Source organism: Rhinatrema bivittatum, chromosome 3, assembly GCF_901001135.1.
Source record: "Rhinatrema bivittatum chromosome 3, aRhiBiv1.1, whole genome shotgun sequence".
Classification (NCBI taxonomy): domain Eukaryota; kingdom Metazoa; phylum Chordata; class Amphibia; order Gymnophiona; family Rhinatrematidae; genus Rhinatrema; species Rhinatrema bivittatum.
Window position 1 is genome coordinate 171,553,881 of NC_042617.1, and position 14,805 is coordinate 171,568,685.

Consider the following 14,805-nt stretch of genomic DNA (forward strand, 5'->3'; position numbering starts at 1 on the left):
CACTTCTTACTCTCAAATGAGCCTATGGCTGATTCCCTTTTTCAGTTAAAAACTCTTTAGGTCTTCCATCTGTAAGGCTGTATCCCCTCTGACTCCAGCAAAGAACAGTCCTCTACTTCAGATAATCTGGAGCCTGTTGCTGATCCTTTATTCAGGCAGAAGCACCTTCGGGCCTTCATCTCCAAAACTTCCACCAAGGACAATCCTCTGTTTTCAAAGCTTCTGAAACTTTGCAGGAATTAAGTCTTCTATCTTGAGCCCCTAGACTCCTTTTTTCCCTGAAGACTCAGGAACTTGGACTTTTGGTCCCAACTACTTTCAAAGGACAGGACTTTATCTCCAAGCACTCCTTTATTGAGAGAGGGCCCACTCCTCTAGGTCCCTTCTCGGTGGAGGGAAAGACCACACCCTCACCTCTCTGTGGGGGGAGCATGGACTCCACTGGCACCTTTGTGTCCTGAACCTACCAACTGCAGCAGCTTTCTCCTCTAGCTGCTTGGGTTGACACTGCCTCTTCCACTTCTTCTGGCCACACAGGCTGACGGAACTCTTCTTCCATCTGCCAGCACAAGCAACGCGCCTTCTTCTGACTATGTGGGCCCTATGGTTTCCTTTTCTGTGGCTCACACAGGCACTTATTTGCTGTATCTGGCGTTTTGTGGGGTTGGCCAGCTCCTTCAAGAATTCCACTTGACACCTCTGTTATATTCTGTCTGTCATCAAAAAGCCTAGTTCGTGTGACTAATATAAAAGGTCATTTATTTTTTCATCACATTTCAGACTGAGTTGTAAGAAAATCTGTGTTGTTGGATGGGACCAGGGCCAGACCTGCATGCAAGCCAAGATTAGAATGTGAGATTTCTGTCTGTGAGTTATATTGGTAGGTGTGGAAAGAATTGTTTTGATTGCCATGTGTTCATTCTTTTAGGAATATCAGCATATTCTCAACGTGATCTTCATCACGCTAGTGCCAACTGCAGACTAGTGAAATAGCCTCTTTATATCTCAGGGAGTCGGGTCATTCAATTTGACCTGCTTCTATTTACTGTCCATGCTATTCCAAGCTATAGTATTTATTCTTTCATAATACTGCTGTCTTTGTGGCCATTGATACCACTGATTCTTGACCAATTTTATTTGGTTGACCACTAATACAGTCTCTTACTTAAAGCAGGTAACTTGTTGCCTTGCCACTTGCTTATAAGAACTCAGCTTCCCTCTAGCTGCATTTAGTGTAGTGTCATTGCTGCTTCCCATTAATAAAATCTGGGTAAAATCATAGAAATGGAATCTACATCTGATACACCTCCAAAGAAAATAGATGAGCATGTATTTTCCAAGAAGTTTGGTTAAACAATCCTGAGTTTAAAACATGTATTTCCAGAGTTAGTAGAGACTCCTCAATGGTCAGATGTAAATCTTGCAACTGTTTATTTACTATAAAAACTGATGAAGTTACTGAAATAAGGAAGCATGCAACTGGAGAGAAACAAATGGAAGTATTCAAAGACAGAAGCTTTCTGACACACTACACCACTTTATTTCAAATCCCAACACTCCAGAACAATACCAGGTCAGTGCCATGACTTATCATGGTGTGCAACATCAATACATCTATTCTTCTCAGGCTTGTGGCAGCAAATTACTTACTAGGATTATTGAAGATTCTAAAATAAGTAAACAAAAATGCATTGTGGTCGTACTAAAAGTGAGTCATTAGTTGAAAAAGTTCTAGGACCACACACTTTGAAATTAGGTCTGAAAGAACTAGAAGTCGAAGACAAACCATTCTCTGTTTCAACTGATGCGTCTAAGAAGGGCGATTTAAAAATGTTCCCAGTGGGGTAGATTTTATAAATTTGCGCGAGCACATACTTTTGTTCGCGCACCAGGCGCGAACAAAAGTACGCTGGATTTTATAAGATACGCGCATATCTTATAAAATCCAGGGACGGCGCGTGCAAGGGGGTGCACATTTGTGCAACTTGCGCATGCCGAGCCCGGCGCGCGCTGCCTGTTCCCTCCGAGGCCGCTCCGAAATCGGAGCGGCCTCGGAAGGAACTTTCTTTCCACCCCCCCGCACCTTCCCCTCCCTTCCCCTACATAACCCACCCCCCCGGCCCTATCTAAACCCCTTCCCTACCTTTGTTGGCAGATTTACGCCTGCTGAAAGCAGGCGTAAATCTGCGCGCGCCAGTGGGCTGCTGGCGCACCATCACCCAACCCGGGGGCTGGTCCGGAGGCCTCGACCATGCCCCCAGGCCAGCGCCACGCCCCCGGTCCCACCCCGAACCGCCCCCTGACCCTGGACACGCCCCTCCCTGCCCCTTTTACGAAGACCCGGGACTTACGCGCGTTCCGGGGTTTGTGCGCACCGCCGAGCCTATGCAAAATAGGCTCGGCCGCGCAGGGGGAGTTTGGGGTAGGTTTTCAGGGGGTACGCGCGTATCCCTTTGAAAATCTACCCCTAAATCTGTACATTTTTTTCCTATGGAAAATGGTGTAACAGATTGTCTAATTAACTTTTATGAAGACTATGATGAGACGTCAGATGGAATTGCAAACAAAGGTTTGAAAGTACTTGAAGAAAATAGTCTCCAGGCAGAATACTTGGTGAGCTATAGCGCTGATAATGCCTCCATTAACTATGGTAAACATCATTCTATCCCCCTCATTTATCAAAATGCTATAAGGCGTTTTCGCATGTGAAAAGTGCCGTTAACGCATGCGATAAGCCCTTAATGCATGCGAAAATGCCTTTAACGCATGCGATAGCACCATATTGTATGGTGCGGTGCAAATCCGAAAAAGAGGAGGAGTGGGTTTACCATTTAGCGAAGCCCTATTGCATGGCTTTAATGCTGATTTTAGCTACAACGTTTTCAGTAGTATTAAGCTGTGTGATAGCTTGCAACACCTGTGATGTTTTTTTGTGGATGTCAGTTTTGGTAGTTTGAAGCTCGGAGAGAGAGAGAGAGATGCATGCATGCAGAGAGATGCCCTCACACTAGATACGTATTTATATCCCTATGGGAGGCCCACCTAGTCATTCGAGGTGAGGTTTAGGTATTAGTGTATGGGTTAGGGGTCACTTTGACATTCAAAGTGAGACGTACGAGCAGAACAGTGCTCTGTAGTGAAGATTTGATGACCCTCGGAGTGAGGACACTCACCCAAAGATGAGATTTGTGCAATGATGAGATTTGTGCAATGTTCTCTCAACCTAGCTTGATGGACTCTCTATCTGGTAACATCAAGCTAGGCTGAAAGAACATTGCACAAATTTCATCTTTGGGTGAGTGTCCTCACTCCGAGGGTCATCAAATCTTCACTAGAGAGCACTGTTCTGTTCGTACGTCTCACTTTGAATGTCAAAGTGGCCCCTAACCCCTACACTAATACCTAAACCTCACCTCGAGTCACTAGGTGGGCCTCCCATAGGATATAAAAACCTATCTAGTGTGAGGGTATTATGGCTAGGTTCTCTCGCTCTCTCTCACACACACACACAAAAATTGATGATCTGTTTTTGGGATATTCAGTGAACACTAATCTTTCCAAGTCGTGTGACAGTGAAGAAAGATAGTTCAGGAAAGAAGCATTGAATGTATATCAGCAGTGTCTTGACTACTTGAATAAGTGGTTTCCATTTGACACAACCCCTTTAAGAAGGTTAGTATTTTAAATTTAGATAATGTGTTCACCTTTAATGATCTCATTGATCTTGTTTCCTCCTTCAAAATACAGGTGAATAGAGATGAATTATTCAAGGAGTACTGCATTTTGAAGGCCATAGTCCCAAAACGCAAATAAACCACTGAGGTTGACACACAGGTTGTATTTCTAAAAAACTGTCAACCACCAAATCTTAAAAATATAGTGGAACATGCAATACCAGTGAGCAATGCTCATGTAGAGCATGCGTTTCACTAATGAAAAATCTTTGGACAGATGAGAGGAATAGAATGTGACCAGAGCTTGTTAAAGCTGAGCTATGCATCAAAGTCAACTACTCTTTCTCGTGCACTGAATTTTTTGATCACGTCTGTAAAGAAAAATGTCTACCTAAAACAAGCAGGTTGTGAGCAGAAATACGCTTTCAAGTTACAGAAATAGGTTGTTTGTGGATGCAACCTCTAATTCAAGTAAATGTTCATTTTTCCTCTCTGTTGGCATACTTATTCCCTATTCTGATCATTTGAGCCACTTTGGGCTTTTGTTTAGTAACACTACAGATGACTCCAGAAAAAAAAAACAAATGAGCCCATCCATTCTGTCCATTTTTTATGCTCCATGCTAAGGATACATCCCAGCTCCTAGCCATAGTATGTTGCTGTACCTTGCAAAAGTTTCTACACATCTTTGAAAGATTTCATATTCTATCTAAAAATACAACTAAAATGCATTAAAATAGGAGTTTTACAGTCTATTCAACATACTGTACACTTTAATTGTGAAATAATTATAGATATATTACAAATGCGATTCCTGTACTGCTTAAAGACTGTGAGGATAGTCTAATTTCTGGCCATTGATAACCATTCATTCTGGCATAATTATATTGTGATGGGCGTTTCCATGACCCATAACATTTGAGTGTCTTCCAGCACCATCTGTTACTATATCAAAGTTAACTTATTGCCTTTTGCAATTGTCTATAAGTCCACAGTTTACTGTTTCCTTGTGTATCAAGTGTAGATTATTTGCTGCTTTCTGTTAACATAAAATCTGGTGATTGCTGGCTCAAGGGAGAAACAAGAGTAATTGGGTAAAATATTTTTATTGAGAACTGGCCAAATAGTTTCTATTGCTGAGACTTATTTTCTATTTCTGTGGGAGAGTAACATCTCTAATGGCATGTTTTCAGAGGATCCTTTTCTTCAAATACTTAAAAAAAAAAGTTTTGCATATTCCATCTGAGAGAGACAAAAAAAGTTTTGTTCATGGAGGAACAGTTACTCTCTTCATCTGTTTAAGCTGTACCAATCATGAAATATGATTAATGATTCTTAAAGAATTATACTGTTTGCTACAGACTGTGCGAGCTAGATATAATCTATTAGCAAGCACAAGTTACTGATATTCAGTGCCTTGCAATAGTCTTCACAACTCTTGTCTCAATACTGGTGGAAAGTGGAAACCCCTTTTGCAATTATAACAGCCAAGTGTCATTTAGGAGAAATGTCTACCAACTTTGCACATTGGGATGATACAGGTGCATCCATTTTTCTCGCAGAAAAACTCAAGTTCTTTCAGTTTAGTTGGGAATCATCTGTGGAGTGGACTGCAGTTTTAAAGTCTTACAAAAGATTTTCTGTGGATTCAGAAAAGGGACAAGACTGGGCTATTCAATGACATTCCCTTTGTTCTGGCTGAAAAGTGAATCATAATCCTGCTAACACTATGCTTTGCAGTAGGAATGGTGTTAGCAGGGCTGGGGTGTAGTATTTGTGTTATGCCACATATCACTTTGCACTAAAATCAAAAAGTTCCAGTTTGGTGTCATTAGACCACAAAACCTTTGCAACATGCATGCAGCATCCCTTAACTCTTTGCAAACACTATGTGGCACATTATATGGCGTTTCTTTTTTTTTTTTTTTTTTTTGCTGCCCTCCTATACATGCCATGTTTGTGGAATAATCTTGAAATTGTTGAACAGTAAACAATTTCCCCATTCTCGGCTAGAGATCTCTCTAGCTTTTGAAAGTAATCTTAAGTCTCAAGTGGCCTTTTGCAGCAATTTCCTTAACCAGGGTTTTGATCGAGCTAAAGATAATGTCTATTGTCTCGGGTTTTATTTGCATATATAAAAAATGTTTTGGACCAGTGATGGGCTAAATGAAGGAAAAGAGAAAAATTGTCTTTTGCCACTGAGGCATGACAAATAAGCCCTAAAATGTATGAGAGATCCAAAAACTAGTTTAACATATATGCATAATTAGAAAACATTTTGTTGTGGCAAGTCTATATTTATTTATTATTTATTTTTAATTTTTATATACCGAAGTTCTTGTAGGGACTACAAATCACTCCGGTTTACATAAAACAATGAACTGCCCAACAGAGAGCGGAGCTTTACATAGAACAGTAGAACATATGGAACAATATAACTAGATGACAATTTAACATAGTGATAAATAAATATTATAGTTTAACTGGTAATACTAGATGACAATTTAACTAGATGACAATTTAACATAGTGATAAAATAAATTATAGTTTAACTGGTAATACATAAAAATTATATTATTTAATATAAGCAGTATAACTATTTAATGTAGAATAAAGGCGTATTAACAGTGCCAAATATATATATAGAAATGAATTTTTTGAACTCAAAGATAGTTGTTCCGTTGCAGAGTCTTAAAAAAGGACTTGGTGTGGTGTCCATGATTAGGAGATACCTAATATATAGGATGTCTGTCCGTCAGAGTAGAATTAAGCGTCTGGGAAGGCTTGTTTGAAAAGAAAGGTCTTAAGTCTTTTTTTGAATTCTTGGTGACTAGTTTCTAATATATATGAGATATTGTATGTTACAGGAGATTTTATTGACCGTGTCTTAGTAATGCCAAACTGTTTCCTCTTTACAATGCTGAACCAAAAAAATGCCACAAACGATATTCAAACACTTTGAAGTTTTCTTTTAGACAGCACAATGTGAAAAAGTATACAAGGCTGTGCAGGCTTTTGTAAACAAATTTTGTAAAACTGTATTTACTTCAGAAGATGTTATGTATTGGCGCACTGGAAGTTCAATAAAGAAAGGGAAAATTCCCATCCAGGCTAAAGAATATCTTTTTAAAATCTCTGTGTTTACATTGATTAGAAAATATATGTGACCTGATAAATGACAAATGTTTTTTATTTCCTTTCAAAACAAAATGTGTTTTCCAAAATGGGGGACGAGGAGGGGAATAATAGTCATGTGTGGAAGCAGAAGTACCCCATCGGTGAAAGTTTTACCCGGCCCCTGCAAGCATTCGCAATTTTCATAGTAGAAAGTTGGCAACCCTAGCAGTAGGGTTCTATTCAAAACCTTTCCGATTAGTTAATATATACAGTTTCTTCTGCAATATACTCCCACCTGCTGGCTGTTCAGGCTGAAAGTCTGTATCAGTCTTTTCTCATAAAGTCATTCTTTTCAGTCAGACATTCAGAAACGTTAGTAATAATTTGCAAAACCCCCGAAAAGAGGTCAAGAGATTCCCCCTCCTAGAACTTCTCCAAGAGCCATACTCGGGTGACAAAAGGGGCCAAGTTTAAGGGCCCACCCTTCTACAATGTCATTCTTATTGCTCCTGGGAAAGGTATCACAACCTATAAAGATTCCAGTTTTCTTCAGAACTGATATGATTACCAAGTAGTCTATGCTTTGGATTTTATAAAATTCCAAAGCAAACTTTTAGCAGCCATATCAGATTTTTCTAATTTCTTTTGCATTCTCTCCAAATATGCCAATCCAATAGATTTCCCCTGAAGAACATGGGTAAAATAAGAAAAGACTGTCAAAATTGAACCAGGCTGAAATTCTCCTGCTTTGAGCTTGGCTTTGAATTGCTTGAGCATCCCTACACGTGAATCATTTTGTACAGGCCACGTATACTGATGATGTTATATAAGCAATAAATGTTATTCATGCACCCAACAGATAGAGCCTGTCTGTTTTGCCAGAGGACAGAATATCTGGCAAAGCAGGAATACAGGTGATTCATCATTCTTACAAATGGTTTGGATCTCTGTCCATTTTGCAGAGACTCAAATAGAAAAATGTTCTTTAATCTGTCTAAATTCTATCCTTATACCTTTGTGCCATTTACTTTCTGCTGTATTTACTTCTTACAGGTATTATCTCCGGATGTTTGCAGACTACCCCAAATCCAGGAAGGCCCTGATTCCTTTTATTTTCTAAAAAAAAAACACACTAAGATGAAAGTGATTTTATTGTGGCATTCAATTTCTAGGTCTTGCTGTATTTTACAGTTACATGTACCGGTACTTATCACATTTATACAGCCAAAATCTAACTTAAAAATATGCTGGTCACCCTATTGTGTATCAGGGCCTTGCAGCATGAGTTCTTGCTGTCAAGGCTTCTAAACACACTCAAATTGTTTCTCTCTGCACCAGGCCGACTTCATGGGGGGAGGGTAAGAGACATTGGATAAAAGTGATAAAGAACCCTCTTAGCCTCCAAACCTGGGACTAAGCATTGCCTCTCCATCCCTGGCAGGACAGACAGTGAGTGAGAAGATCATCGATTGTCAATGCACGGTGCTACTACTGGATCACCTGAGATGTTCTGGACATTGTTATTCTGTGTGAATATGCAGTTTGTGCTTTGTATCTTAAACAAGTTTGGCTAGGAAAAATGTGACCAAGAATCTAATGTAACTGTTAATCGGCTATTTTCATATCGACAACTCTGATATCTTCTTTCGTCTGCCAGTGATCACAAAAGTTATGCGTGTTTATAATGAGGGAAAGAAAAACTATTATAAGAACAAAGTAGTAAGAAAACTACTATAACGTGCATTTACAAAGTTGCAGTGGCCTCATTTTAACTCAAAACCTCTAATTTGTTTTTGTCTAATGACTAGTAATATACATTACCTGTGTTCTCCTTAAATAGTTGAAAGACCCCAGCATCATATCTGAGGATAATTAATATTCTAAATGAAATTTAATCCTACAACCAACCACCTATTTAAAATTTTCTGTTATGGCCATGTTGTCTTACTGGTAAATTTTAAAAGGAGCGTGCGTGTGCCCATAAATGCGCGTGTTGGGTGTGCGAGCAAAGATACGCTTAATTTAAAATATCGCCGCCCCATGTTGTGTGTAGCCTTTCAGCACGTACTCACACACATGACCATGGGAGTGGGGGGAGGGGGGGAGGAGAGAGAGAGCATCTCTGTCAGAGAAACAATCTGACACTCTGTGGGGCCAACACAATTAAAATGCGCAGAAAGTGGGTGCTGAGTATTCAGCGCCCGCTTTCCTAATGCACCCCCAGGCACCTCTCCTGGGGGCGCCATGCTATATTCTAATTAGGGGTCGCCCTGTCAAGGAGGCGCTAGATCGATTGTGTGCCCCTAGCGCCTCCTTGACAACGTATATCCGGGAGAGCCCAGCTGTCCACAGCTGTCTGCCAGTTAAGAAAACAGACGCTGAATTTATCAGCGCCTGTTTTCTAACCGGCGCACAGCCACGGGTTTGGAAAATAGATGCTGTTTAACTGAGTGTCCGTTTCCCCGAACCTGACCGCCTGCACTTTTTTTAAACTTTTTTTTTTTTTTTTTTAATCTTTCATTCCTCAAACTTAATATCGCTATGATATTAAGTCAGAGTATGTACAGAAAAGCAGTATTTTCTGCTTTTGAGAATGTTCAGAATTGTGAGTATTGGATGCACATTTTTATTTTTGAATTTTGGGTGAGTAAATAATTGCCTTATCAACGTGCATTTGCATGTGATGAGTGCTATTAGTTTTGCCACGTGGTGGATGTGCATTGTGGAGGCGCTGATCCCCTTATTGCATAAGGGGATGTAGTCGCACCTACACAACCTACGTCCAACTGTGGGTTAAAGCACTTTCAACTCAGGGTGGGGTGTTACAAGGGTCTACAGATCCTTGCTCCCTAGGCAAACCAATGTGACACCATCCCCCCAAAACCCACCCAGTTGAAAGTGCCCTTCTTACTGTGGGAGTGTCAGATTCTCTCTCCCTCCCTCCCTCCTCCTCCCAAAGTGTTCAGGCAAAAAATCTCCAGACTTGTGCTTCATCAGGAATAGTAGTAAAGTTTCACAGGTAACAAGGTGCACGTTGCCTTGCAAAATTCAGAGTTACGCATGTAAGTCTTGGCCCCACCCTGGATTGCCCATGCCCCGCCCCTTTTCTGCCCCCTTCTTCTTTACGCGCACACAGGTATGTATGCACGTAGTTCCCGGCTTCTTAAAATTCACGTTGCTCGCGCGCGACCCCAAATACGCATGTATGGGACCATTTTTGTGCGAGCAATGCTTTTAAAGTCTACCTGTCTGCGCAAAGCTTCTTTTATTTGTGGTTATTGAAATGTCCTAACTAGACTGTAAACTCCAAGGAGTAGGGACTGTGCCTTAGTAGAGCGCTGCATACATTTGATATGCGCTAAACAAATTCATAATAATAATAATAATAATAGCGATGTGCATGATTTCTTACTGGGTCCTGTTTGGGAAAGATTTGCTCCTTTTCCTTCCTATAGAAAAAATTCTTATGAAACAGAGCCTTTTTCTTTATTTCACATTCTAGAAAGGGTGATAACATTCAGGTACTACTGCAGCGAGGAATTGGTAAAAGATCTAACACTTTCTGCCATCTGTACAGTTATGTCACTAGTACTATATGTAATCAACCATTGCATATGCAAATATCCAAAATATTAGGCTACTTTGCATAGTATGGTTCTTCAGTGCATCAAGTGATGTTAACTAGAGGTATGAAACCAAGCAGTTGTAAGCCGAACTTGAACATATGAATTTCAAGCTGGTTTGAGGTAGATAGAATTATCAGATTTTTTTTTTTCCAATTTGCTGATGATGTGATTCAGAATTTTTCCCTTGCAAATCGAAGAGAAATCTAAACAGGTTCAAAACAGAATCCCTCAGAAATAGGGACTTGGCATTGAAACTAACTCAGGGCTTCCCAAACCTGTCCTAGAGACCCCACAGCCAGTTGGGTTTTCAGGATATATTATCAATGAATTTGCATAAACTGAGTCCCCATAATATACACACTTATCTCATGCATATTCATTGTGGATATCCTGAAAACCCGACTGGCTATGGGATCCCCAGAACAAGTTTGGGAAGCACTGATCTAACTGCCCTGGACCCTGCCACTCAGGCAAATTTGCTTGAACTATAATAAAGATTCACCAGGTTGAGGACTATGCATCACATTTTGTTTTTTCAGAAAACGTCCAATGAATTAATTCAACAACCCACAAACATTTTTGCACATTTAGCAAACTAATTTCCAAACTTTAAAAAAAAAGTTCACACAGTCCTGTTAACACTGCAAGACATGAGACCAAAGGGAAAGTGTTTTTAGATAGCAGCAGAAGTTCAGGTTAAAATACACATGGAAGATTATTCTATAGGCTTGAATTTTGGTTTCAAAAAACACACAAAGTATACATTAATGTAAAGAATAATATGCTCTTCTAAAGTTCATTACTATATTTCACAATTACCCTGGTTAAGCTGTAAGGTACAAGCCAAGCATCACTTAGAATTCAATAGCCAGATAATGTCTGGAACTCTATCCTGGAGTGCTATTGTGCCCAATCTTATAATAGCATGCTTAGGCTGAAGTCTGCGTGTATGCCCAGCCTTCAGCCCATAATTTCATAGCAGACTCCAACGCCAAGTCCGCTTGGAAAATTAGGGCTGCACGGATTGTTGAATGGCATATGCGCACACATTTATGCCTCTAAGGGGAGGTGTAAAATGTTCACATGAACATTTATGCACAATACGTTTGAAAATCGACAGTACACTCATAAATGATTCTCTGCCCCCTCCAACTCTGCCTCTTTGCAGTATGCCGAAAAATACATGCAAAAACACTTTGATGAGTACAACTCCTGGGGAATTTTTCAAAAAGCCCATTTATGTACCTAAATGCTTTTGAAAATGACCCTTTTAGGGCTTTATGGGACCATAAAACCTGACTTTTATCCTTTTGCACAAGTATGGTAACGCATGTAATCATGAGTCAAAAAGAATATCCAGATATTCTATAGATTGTATTATGCATTAATTTAAAATGTTACCCTATAATCTCTAAATGCTGTTCTTTCATGCTTATGCTTATCTCTGTCATAATCTGTATAAAAAGAACAGCACTTCCTGTAAAATCATATGGAAATATTTTATCATATGACTTGTGGCTGCGAACTAAATCAATTTTATAATATAGCAAATACATTATGAAGTGGCCTTTGATTCCCCACAGTGATATCGCTTTATATCAGTTGCTTAGATAACCAATGTATGAAAAGCAATTAGCAAATCTAACCATATAGTCAGCTTTTAAACTATTTAGTGTCTTAACTGGAAACCTATTATATATGAAATAACCTCAGTCCTCCTCTATATTCTGACTAATTTACAGAAGTTCTACATAGTCTTCAAAGGAAGAAAGGGGAGCTTCAGCAACAGCCAGATCTTAATTTCTACCTCCTCATTGAGCCATGCTGGCTACAAAACATGCATCTGCCAAGGGTTACTATATGCAGAACTTAATTAAAGTTTTGTGGCAGACTGTGGCAAAAGTGACAAGGCATAGAAATCTTTATTCTTGCATTAAATATTAAACTTAATAAAACCTGAACTTGATAGTATATCAGATCATGCTTAAAACTTCCATTTTTAGATTGGCGTGATGAGCCAGCTGTAGTATTGCCATGAGGAAGACCTGAATTCAATCTCCGAACCCTACTTCTGCTCTTCGAGCTGGCAGGACTGAGGATCCTTGCAGAAGTAGTGTCAGTGACTACCCAGTTATCACAGAACAGAAAGACCTATGGGGGGAATTCAGGGTCTATGTATGCTAAATTCCCAAAGGAACCCCAGCCTTCTGACTCCCTACCAAGGATTGTTGCTGTAATGGATGGGTTTTAGAGGATGGGTCCTAATCTGGAAAATAAAACCCTGACCAACATTAATGTTGGTTCATGGTGCATCTTCTTTAGACCCCCTGTTTTCAATGACCATGATTTGGGTTGAGGCAAATTTCAACTGAACCTCAATGCAAATCAATTGTGAAAAGAAGAAGATTAAAAAGGGGTCATTTGTTCTAAATCCATTTGCTAAAATACAAATTTTTAAAACCGTTGTTCAGATTTCAAGCTTTTTTGGTGTCAAATTGGCCCCAGGTGAAGTGAGCCTGATTTTTCATCATCCAGTTCAAAATAGTCTGCAAGTTTCTCAAGTTTGAAGAATAACAGGACTCACTCACCTGTTCCTTTGGTCTTCTACTTTACTGCTTTATGATGTGACCATTGCTTCTTTCACAGAACTCAGCTTTATCCTCTCCTGGAAGACAGTACTCCAAGAAGGCAGGCAGGCCATATCACCTCCACAGCACTGCCTGCAGAACTAGCAGAATGACTCTTGTTCCAGTCATTGAAAACTGGAACATCCTCCTAATGGGGTGAATTAGTAGACTGAAAAGGATCATCTTAAAGGAGACATAGCAATCTGCTTCTCATTTATTCTCTGCAGGTTTATCAGCTAGTTTCTCAGGATGTATGCAGTACAGATAGGGACAGACCTAATACACAAAAACCTGGTCAATTGCAGTCAAGAACCTTAAAGCAGCACTACTAGCAAAAATACATAAATAAATGTCGTAAGTTAAATATAAATTTCATAGTCCTCAATTTTTTTCTGTTTTTTTATCTCATTGAGAATACATAAATGTGGGAGATCTATAGCTAGCTCTGCTGCTTTTAACATGATTGAATATCTGCCCATTAATCAGGACTAGGTTTGACTAGTTCTTTTTCATGTTAGTTGCTAGTGGTGGCAAAGGTAAACATGATAATATTAGAAGAAAAGCAAGACAGTAAAAGGTAAATTCTCAATAGAGCCCCTAATAGCAAATATGTGTGCGTACCTTTAAACCTGCACAAAACAAGCTGATTTTCAGTACATTACCTGTGTATATTGAGTTTGAATATCAGATTGTTAATGTGGGTAAAAGTATGTACATATCCTTGTTATGGAATGAAGGTGTAAAGTAAGCACTTTAGTGGCACGTCTACATTTTGCATCCTTTTTTAAAAATGCAATCTAGCCATGTAATTTCCCAACACGCCTCGGAAATGCCCTCCTGGAATGCATTTTATGCTATTGAAAGTCTGTGTGTTATGAAAATACGTACATAATTTCAGGCAGCTAAAAATTCACTTAGATATGGCTGACTCTGGTGGATTAACACTTTTTATTCATGTAATAGGTACATAAGCCTCTAAAAAAAATATGCCCTTTTATGTGTCAGTTTTCACAGGAAGAACCTAGAATATTTTAGGATCATTCCAGTGTTGTGGTTGTATTGAACCAAATTTCTGGGAATGTGAAATAAATATGTTGTACACTGAAGTTGCTGGATTTTGTTTTATACTCATGACCAGTGGTTCCCAAAATTTTCCTATTTGGGATCCTCTCAAGAACTAGAGCAAGACTATGAAATTCTCATTGGTGATGCATGAGGCTTGATTTTGGAGAGTCTGCTGGAAATCGCTGGTGTCCAAGATGAACAACTCTTCCTCTGTCTCTGTTTTAAACTGCCTGCTCCAACTGTCCCTGGTTTCCTGCCTTTTCTTTCTTGGCTACCAGCAGGATGGACTCCATCTGTCCCAGTCCTGCATCTGTCCCATGAAGACCACAGTGTATTTCTTAAATTTATAAACCAGCTTCTCCAGTTGCTCTGATCTCATGGTGCGTGAGATCAGCTAAATTGTTCTGCCACTAGGGTCACTTATTGAAAGTGTTGGATTCTTGGCCAAGTTGTGATGCTTTGTATTGGACCAGCATAAACATTATCCCAGGATGTTGTTCTCCATGAACTAGTGGGACCACATATGTTCCTGCTTCAGATGTCCTGGACCAATAATTACCAGAATTCTGCACTACAGAATGGAAAATACCATGTATGGTATCAAAAGCCCACATATACCAATTTTATATAATTTTCATGGTGATCCAATAAAGAAAGAGATAGATTTTAAAAGGGTTACGCACATAAGGTACGCAC

The 14,805-nt window shown here is 39.6% G+C and overlaps 1 protein-coding gene across 2 annotated transcripts in view; it reads left to right on the forward strand.

Moving 5' to 3' along the window:
- Positions 1–14,150, forward strand: part of SRD5A2 (steroid 5 alpha-reductase 2) — a 229,142-nt gene extending 214,992 nt beyond the window's left edge. For both annotated transcript variants that reach the window (XM_029593943.1, XM_029593944.1), the window contains one exon: positions 7,845–14,150. In XM_029593943.1, the coding sequence (XP_029449803.1) occupies positions 7,845–7,911 (67 nt within the window). In that variant the 3' untranslated portion in view covers positions 7,912–14,150. The remainder of the gene's footprint in view (positions 1–7,844) is intronic.
- The last annotated feature ends 655 nt before the right edge of the window (positions 14,151–14,805 follow it).